The sequence below is a fragment of the Bison bison genome, unplaced genomic scaffold (assembly GCF_000754665.1).
Source record: "Bison bison bison isolate TAMUID 2011002044 unplaced genomic scaffold, Bison_UMD1.0 scf7180017864519, whole genome shotgun sequence".
Lineage (NCBI taxonomy): Eukaryota > Metazoa > Chordata > Mammalia > Artiodactyla > Bovidae > Bison > Bison bison.
Window position 1 is genome coordinate 11,461,283 of NW_011495072.1, and position 9,345 is coordinate 11,470,627.

A 9,345-nucleotide genomic window follows, 5' to 3' on the forward strand; every position below is an offset into this window, starting at 1 on the left:
GGCATGGCTCTGGGGGAGAGGGAGCAAGGCCTACGGCCCCCGGGAAGGAAAGGCATGGAGAGCAGGGGATGTCCTGAGGGAAAGCAGAAGGCTGCAGGGAAGGGTCTGGAGCCGAAGCAGAGGCAGCGAGATCCCAGGGAGAGTCTGGGGACAGGATATGTAAAGACCCCTGGAGATAGGCCAACAGGCCTCTTGGTCAGGCCCTGCTTTACACACCTGGGCAAGGGTGGAGCTCCAGGTCACACAGGTGCGATGATCTGAAAGTTCCCATCCCCACACCTGAACCCCACCAGTCTCCCCAGCTCTTCTGCGCCTCCCCTCAACACCTGAGGAGAAAAGCACCCGCTGCGGCTCTGAAAGGCAACTCACTCATCAGTTGGGAGAGTGCATGTACTAGGCCCAGCCTCACGTCAAATCCAGGTGAGACCTGGGGCAAGTCACCTGATCTCATTCAGTATTTCCTTAAATCACAGCCAGCACTTCCCACAGGCCAGCTCTTACCCGTATTAAATTCAGTACGGGTAAGAGCTGTATTAAATTAAATTCAACCTTGTCAAGGGAGTAGATTCATCACCCATTTAAAAATTCTACCCCATAGAGCGGTTAAGTAACTTGCCCAAGGTCACCCAGCTGCTCTTGTCAAAGCTGGGATACAAATGCAAGCAGACTGGCCCCAGGGCCAGCGCTGACCTCAGTTACACCATCTGGGGGTGGGCGCGGGTTGGAGACAGAGAAACAAGGCTCCCCTCTTCCTTTCTCAAAGGTGATTGTGAAAGAGGAAGGGGGACTTGTGAATGGCCAGTGTACCCTGTACATTCCCTCAGGAGAGGAAGGAGGTTACCGGGTTCTTAGCTTGATTGTGCTAGTGCTGCGGCCTTAATCCCGACCAGGGCCGCCCCCAGGCCTTCCCCTCCCTCCCTCCGCGAGGGCTCACCGGTGTAGCCGTCACGGCAGAGACAGGTGTAGCCGCCCTCGCGGCTGCGGCAGTGTCCGTGGGGGCCGCAGGGCCGTGAGTAGCAGAGGTCCACCTCGGTCTCGCAGTAGTCGCCGGTGAAGCCAGGCGGGCAGCGGCAGCGCAGTCCCCCGACCGGGTGGATGGGCCGGAAGAGCACGGAGGAGGAGGCGATGAAGGGCGCGGAGGAGTCAAAGCGGAGCACGGACACGCAGCGCATGTAGTTCTCGCAGGGCTCACGCAGGCAGATATTGTCGTCGAAGGGCAGTACGCGCTGTGCGGAGATGGCCGTGAGCAGGCTGCGGTTGAGATACAGGCGCTCCTGCAGGTCCTCGGAGGGCAGGAAGGGTGGCCCGCCCCCGGGCCCCGGCGGCTGGCCCACCGACAGGCTCACGTTGAGGATGTGGCTGCCTGGGGCATCGGTGTCCCGCTGCACGTTGAAGATCACCACGTGGTCTGGGGGTGTGGCCAGCGTGGCGGCCACAGCCTGGATGAAAAGACCCAGTAGGGGCGACAGGAAGCGCTCGGGCGACATGTCTTCCAGGCGCACCGTGATGCTGTGCGTGAGCATCTCGTCGGTGATGATGGTGACGCGTAGGGAGCACTGAGCGGTCACGCTGTGCACGCCGTCTGTGGGGAGGCCAGACGGTCAGCACCCAGGGAGGGCAGGGGTCCCAAGCCATAGATCTGGCTCCGGGTAGGAGCACCCGGAGGAGGGCATGAGTGTGGGCGGGAACCCTGCTCGCACACTCCTGCACTGCCCAGTTGCCAGGAAAGGCTCTCCTTTTCTAACTGGCATAAAGGAGCCCTTAGGACGATGTATGCCTCACCTGAGGGAGAGTCACTCCAGGAGGGCTCAGCCCCCAGCAGCACTCAGGGGGATTGATTTCCAGAAGTTCTCTTTGCATACTTTCCAGAACCCTCTGTTGCAAAGCATGTGTGTGTGTTAATTACTGGGTCCTGTCAACTCTTTGCAACCCCACAGACTGTAGCCCACTAGGCTCCCCTGTCCGTGGGATTTCCTAGGCAAGAATACTGGAGTGGGTTGCCATTGTCTTCTCCAGGGGATCTTCCCCACCCAGGGATTGAACCCAGGTCTACTGCATTGCAGGTGGATTCTTGGTGGTCTGAGCCACCAGGGAAGCCCGTTGGAAAGCACGGACACATCTTTTAACGTTTGTGTATCTTTCCCTGCCCCAAGCCACGGACGGGTCTGCTCCCTTATATCAATACCAGACCAGGTGCTTCCCTGCACGAGGATCTTATTTTGCCTTTTTCTTACCTCCCTAGAGGGCCCAGAGCACCATGCTACTGCTAAGTCGCTTCAGTCGTGTCTGACTCTGTGTGAACCCATAGACGGTGTGTGAACCCATAGACGGCAGCCCACCAGGCTCCCCTGTCCCTGGGATTCTCCAGGCAAGAACACTGGAGTGGGTTGCCATTTCCTTCTCCAATGCATGAAAGTGAAAAGTGAAAGTGAAGTCGCTCAGTCGTGTCTGACTCTTAGCGACCACATGGACTGAAGCCTACCAGGCTCCTCCATCCATGAGATTTTCCAGGCAAGAGTACTGGAGTGGGGTGCCATTGCCTTCTCATCTCAACACTATTACAACCCTGACCCTGGCTGTGTTCCCCCTCCCTCATTGCAGTAGAGAATGGAGGGTGAACTGGGTCAGTGGGCCACCCAGTCCCCCTCCTACTAAGCCCGGTGGCTGCTTGGGCGCAGGCCCGCTATCCCCATAGCAACGCCCCACACAAAGCATTCTTCCCGCCCAACTCTCTGAGTTGCTGAGGGTAGCCCGGGGGGCCCTACCCCAGGAAATCTAGCTGAGCCACCTTACCAGTGGCAGCACCACCCACTGCCCTGATGTTGTGGGGTTCTGGGGGCCAGAGATGGAAAAGCCTGGGTAGCTGTCCACCCTGAGCCCCAGACAGAGCCCCACTGAGCTGACATCTCCTTTGGGCCTAGACTTCCAGCTACTCATCACCCACTTGGCTCATGGCATTAAATCCAGTGCCTGCCACACCCCCGGGCCACACACTCACTTATAAACAGCTAAGTACTAACACTCTGGTGTCTCACCCCACCCACACACACTAAGCCCAGAAATACCGGGCACACCTGAATGCACAAATACGTGGCAATGGATTTTCTTCATCTCAAAATGAAAGCTGGAGGCCAAGCGGTGAGGGAAATGGCTTGGTTGGGCTATAAGCGATATTGTTTATTTACTACAACGTTCTATGCATAGTAAGTGTTCAGTCGGATGTTCATGAGAATCTATTTGATCTCCATAATGAAGAAATGGTCTTTAAAACACAGCAGGGAGGCCCAAGTAGTTATTTAAAAGGACATCCTAGCAGGAATGGGGCAGGAGTTAGTGTTTCTCAGGTGGGACAGAGGTAGGAAAGGGCTTCCATGGTGGCTCAGTTGGTAAAGAATCTACCTGTAATGTACAAAATGAGGGTTTGATCCCTGGGTTGGGAAGATCCTTTGGAGAAGAGCATGTCAAGCCACTCCAGGATTCTTGCCTGGAGAATCCCATGGACAGAGGAGCCTGGCAGGCTACAGTCCATAGGGTCGAAAAGATTTGGGCATGATTAGCAACCAAGCATGCATGCGCACACTCACGGGTGTAGGAAAGGGATCTGGGAATAGATTCTTCTGCTTCTGTGTCATAGCACCTTGAGGTGGCTGACTGCGCCGGCAGCTAGGAAGGCTGAAGCCAGACACACATCTGAGCCGTGTCCTCGGCCCCCTGCCCACCTGCCCTCCAGCCTCACTGCTTGAGAATGTGCCGCCCGCTTGCTCTCACCAGCAAGCCTGTTGTCATCACTCACCTCTGCTCCTCCTTTTCTTGACTGCTGCTGAACAAGCTGTTCCTTCCTACCTGGACTATCCAGCCGCCAGCCCCACTCCCCCTAGTTTCCTAGCCCACCCTAAACTCACCTTTTCCAGGGAGCCTGCCCAGATTTATGACTTCAGGCTCGACTTTCCTCCCTCTTTCAGAGCCCCCTGCACTTAGTTCTGGAGCCAGCCCAGGGCCCTCGTGTACCTGGTGCCCAGTGATTCCTTGGTGTGAGAGTCCCTCTGGGCAGGAAGGAGCCCAGAGTCCACACAGAGTCCTCCTAACTGGCCAGGGAGGGGCGGGGCAGGCAAGAGAAACCTCTCCACCGTCAGCCCTGGGAACGCACGCCCCTCCCCATGTTGCCCCTCCGCCAGCCCAGTCCCCGCCTGCACCCCTCACCCAGTGTGTCTGTTGCTTCCCATCTGGCCCACCATCTGTGGCCACCTGCCCCCTCTGCTATTGTCCCCATCCCAGCAGTCAATGGACCGCTCTCTCCTTCCTCTTTGTTCCTTTCTTCTGCCTTGACCTGGGTCACCCTTCAGGTGCAAAGGCAACGGTAGGAACCGGGGTGGGGGGTGCATAGCCTGAGCCATCCTCCTGGGCAGAAGACGGTGGGGATGGGCCCTGACCCCAGGAAACACCATCTGTGACAAGAACCTCGCCTGCCACACCTGAAAAAGTGTCAAGTCCCAGACTGGGGCAGAATTAGACGCCAAGCCTCCCTTCCCCTGGCAGATGCACTAGTGGGAGTTGTAGGCCATGGACGGGCACTCCTGTGTGTCCAAGCAGAGTTCAGGAGAGGCAGAGTTAGGAGAATTCGGGCCTCAGGAGAGCCACCCGGCCCATGCTGGGGCAGCTGAAGTCCCAGGGAACAAGAGAGGGGGAAATCAGAGAGGCAAAAACACAGAGACCAAACAAGGGAAAACAAAGGCCCAGGAAAAGAGCCAGCAGCGGAGAAACTGGGAAAGGAGGAGAGTCACACAGGAGATGGGGAGAGGACCACGGAGGAGACAGTGCAGAAAGGCCCCCAAGGGCAGACGCGGGAAAGAAAGAAGAGACAAAGAGCAAGAGAGGGAAACAAAGGGCAGCAGGAGCTGATCCCCCTCGCCCCAGCCCCCTGGACTTTGGGGTTGCCGTGGTGACTGCCTCCAAGGGTCAGGGCCGAGGGGAAAGGGTGGGGCTGGGCTGGAGGGCTGGCCGAGGCCTCCCCCTCTATTCTAGGGGAACCAAGGTCTGGGGGTCTGCATGGGTAGGAGCGCGAAGGCTGGGTGGGGCCTCCTCTGCCCACGTCCCTCGGTCACCTAGGGTGGACTGGGGCAGGCAGGAGGGAGAGGCCCTTCCCTTCCGGCCCTCCCCACTGCTTCCCAGCACAGAGAAGGACATGAGATAGCAGAGCTCCAGCCCCCACCTCCTCCCACTAAGGAGGAACTGAAGCTTCCAGAGGCATTGAGCCTGTCCATGACCTCTAAAAGCTCACGTGCCCTGGCTCCAGTGGCCACCTGAGGATTGGGGAAGGGAGTTATCTGTCCCAAAAGGACTATGAATGGGGAGGGGTCTGAAGCCACGCCCTGTGTCTTGCATGCCTCACTCCTCTTCTGGCCCGGACTCCTTGGGGTAGAAGTGAGGCTCGCCAGGCGGCTCTTTCTCCCCTCTCTATGTGTCTGAGTGAGGGTGCCCTGACCCACCCATCCCCAGGCACAGCTAACAGTCAGTCCTCACAAGGGCCCCAGCTGTTCCCAGGCTCAGGGAAGGGGCTCCCTCCTTGCTGCCACTGTTGTCCACTCCCTGCTCCCGACAGAAGAGACAGAATGTTGCCCACCGCCCAGCCCCGACTCTCCTCCCCCAGCCCTTCTGTCCAGGAGTCTGCAGGCTGAGCGCTTGGCCAAGCAGCTGGAATGCCCGGCCTGGGTCCCGGCCAGGCTCCCACGCCCCAGGATTCTGTTCTCTTGCCACTGGATCCGGGGGCTCTGCCCTCAGAGGCCACTAGCGCCCTGGCTCACCATGGTCCCCACAGCCCATCCCCTGAGCCCAGGCTCTCACGGGCCGTGGGAAGGCCTGGCGTCTAAGAAGAGCCAGGCCGCGGGGAGGCAGGGGGCCCAGGAGTGCCATGGCCTGCCCCTGGCTCTGCTGCAGCCCCTCCCCCAAGCCGGACCCCGAACCACCACCTCTGACAGTGGGGTCTGTTTGGACAGAGACAATGAGCTCCAGCCTCACTTCCTGTGGGAGCTCTGAAGGGGAAAGCCAGGCCAAGCTCTTTCTGCCTGGAGGGAAAAGAATGTCCTAGACAAAGTCCCCCTCAGCTGGTCTGTGGCTCAGCCGGGAGCCAGAAGGGGCCCAACCGCAGGGTCCTGACCCTGTGGGGGCAACCCTGTGCCCCCACAGTCTCGGCTCTGTCCGAGGCTGTGTGAGATCACAGGGACGTGCTGGCGGGCAGGCGGCAGGCGGGCGTGAAGGGGTGGCTCGCTGCTCTGGGCCACAGTCCCCTCCATCCTGCCCCACCTCTCTTGGACCCCAGAGCCTTTTTCCATAATTCTCAGCAGCCACAGAGAAGACAGCCTCATGACACTTCCCCCACCACGTCACAGGCTGGTAGGCAGGGGGCAGCCGACCGAAGCAGCCCGGCCCAGCCTGGGGTGGCAGGCAGGGCCCACACAGCTGCCAGGATTCCTCGGGTTCTGTCCCCAGCTGCTTTGCATCCCTCAAATGCTGGGCCAGTCCCAGGTAGAGAGATGGGTCAGCAGCTCCTCCTCAGAAGGCCGCCCAGGCCCTCCCCCGAGGGCCAACTCCACCCCAGTGTCGCCTGGGCCCTTCCTTACCTGACACCAGCACGCTCATGACAGCCTCCAGAGGTCGGTTGTTGTCCAGCGCCCGACTCAGCCTCAGCTCGCCTGTGGACGCGTTGAGGAGGACCAGGCTGAGTTCATTCCCCCGCTCAAAGCTGTAAGTCAGGCTGTCTGAGATGTCAGGGTCGTGGGCAGGCACCCGGCCAATGGCACCCCCTGGGAAGCTGCTTGATCGATTGGTGACATAGTTGTTGAAAAGGATCTCGAAGTTGCCCAGCACTGGTGGGTTGTCGTTGCGGTCAAGCAGGCGGACGTGCACTGTAGCTCGGCTCACCAGTGGAGCCGACGTGGCCTGGATGACCAGGACATATTCAGGCCGGTCCTCGTAGTCCAAGTCCACCAGAGCGGTCAACTCTCCGGAGAAGATGTCCAGTTGGAAGACCTCAGGGATGTTGCCCTCCACGATCTGGTACATGATCTGAGCATTGGTGCCTTCGTCAGGGTCAGTGGCTGTGACCCGGGCCACTGCCAGCCCAATGGGACTGTTCTCTTCCACAAACACATCAAACTCATCCTGCTCAAAAACAGGTGGGTTATCATTTACATCCAACACTGTGACTGTCACGTCCATGGGCATGCGGGCTGGAGGCATCCCCTTGTCCACTGCATATGCCCGCAAGACGTACTGGGCCACATTCTCACGGTCCAGCCTCCGCAGTGTTCGCACAATGCCTGATGTGGACTCTACGATAAAGTCCCCGTCTCCATCATCGCCCCCTTGGAAGGTGTAGAAGACCCTGCCGTTAAGGCCAGAGTCACGATCAGTGGCTGAGATCTGCAGAACACTGGTGAAGGGGGGCACGTCCTCGTAGACACTGCCCTGGTAGGAGTCCCGCAGAAACTGAGGGGCATTGTCATTCACGTCATTCACCAGGATCTCCAGGTAGGTGGTGTCGGACTTCTGGGGAATGCCATTGTCCCGGGCAGTGATGGCCAGCGTGTAGGATACCTGGTCCTCATAATCCAGCTCAGCCTGGGTGGTGACAGCCCCTGTGTCCGCATCGATGCGGAACTGGGGGATGCTGTCCTCCATAAAGTAGGTGATGCGGGCATTCTCACCCGTGTCCTCATCTGTGGCACTGATGAGCACCACTGTGGTGCCTGCTGGCCGGTCCTCATTAATATTCACCGTGTAGTGGGAGCTCTGAAAGACAGGGCGGTGGGTATTGGCATCGGTGACATTCACCACCACTTGTGCCGTGTCCTGCCTCGTGCCATCGGAGGCAGTAACAGCCAGCACATACTGCCGCTCAAGTTTGTAGTCCAATGGCAGGGCGAGGGACACCAGCCCCCCACCACTCTGGCTGGTGATGGAGAAGCGGTTTCGGGTGTTGCCGCTGGTGATCTGGTAGGTGATGACGCTGTGGGCATCTCGGTCCACGGCCGACACCGTCACCACGCTGGTGCCCACAGCTGCATCCTCATTGAGCCGTACTGTGTACTCTGGTTGGGTGAAGGTTGGGTTGTTGTCGTTGACATCCAGGATGGTCACACTGACACTGGCCGAGGCAGTGAGTGCTGGGGTGCCATGGTCACGGGCTTCTACTCCAAAGCTGTAGAAATCAACCTCTTCCCGGTCCAGCTCAGCTGCCACAGAGATCCAGCCTGTGCCATTGTTGATGGTGAAGGGAAAGTCGTGTCCAACCCCTGCAAGGCGGTATTCTAGGCGGGCATTGTCACCCGCATCAGCATCAATGGCCTGGACATGGAGGACCAGGTAGCCTAAGGGGACACTCTCCAGAACAGTAGCCTGGAAGGGGGTGCTGACAAAGATGGGAGCATTGTCATTGATATCCAAGACCTGCACTGTCACCAAGCCGGAGACGTTGGAGAGAGGGGGGCGGCCACCGTCCTGTGCCCGAACCCGTAGGGTGTATTCCTTGGTCGTCTCATAGTCAAGAGGGCTCACCACGTCCAGAGCCCCAGTCTGGGCATCTAAGTAAAACTGTCCCCGAGCATTGCCACTCATGATGCTGTAGTGCACCAGAGCATTGCTGCCCTTGTCTCTATCTGAGGCTGTGACCCGGAGGACCGGAGCTCCTGGGGCCACATCCTCCCGCACCTGGACCACGTAGCGCTTCTCACTAAACTGGGGGGCATTGTCATTATCATCTTCCACCGACAGGAAAATGGCAGCTGTGGCAGTGCGTGGACCAGGGTCCCGACCCTGGTCACTTGCTTCCACAGTCAACTGGTAGGATTCCACCTCTTCCCGATCCACGGGGCCTCGGGTTCGGATGACCCCAGAGCGAGGGTCAATCTCAAAGACTTCAGAGGGGCTGCCCCCAGACCCCTCCAGCAGGCGGTATAGAATATTGGCATTGGGAGGGGCGTCACCATCTGTGGCTCTGACGGTAAGCACCTCATAGCCGACTTCCAGGTTTTCCCGGAGGCTCTCCTTGTACTCTTGCTGCTCAAACACAGGGTCGTGATCATTGGTGTCAGTCACCAAGATGGTGAGCGTGGCCAGGGCACTGCGTCGGGGCATGCCATGGTCCTGCGCCGTGACCCTGAAGACGTGCGTGCTCTTGGTCTCACGATCCAGCTCCTCGGCTGTGGTGACCGCACCAGTGATTGGGTCCAGGGAGAAGAAGTGGTTGGAGCGGCTATCGAAGAGGGCATCCATAGTGTACTCCAGTCGACCTGACTCACCCTCATCTGGGTCAATGGCCCGCAGAGATGCCACAGGAGTACCTGCTGG

General features: G+C 58.9%; 1 protein-coding gene across 1 annotated transcript in view; it reads right to left on the minus strand.

Annotated features, from left to right (window-relative positions):
- The window catches only part of CELSR2 (cadherin, EGF LAG seven-pass G-type receptor 2), a gene marked incomplete at both ends in the record, with an annotated part of 22,100 nt that overhangs the window by 12,187 nt on the left and 568 nt on the right, over window positions 1–9,345 (minus strand). The window contains 2 exon segments of the mRNA XM_010831029.1: window positions 935–1,582; window positions 6,618–9,338. Coding sequence (XP_010829331.1) covers window positions 935–1,582; window positions 6,618–9,338 — 3,369 coding nt within the window.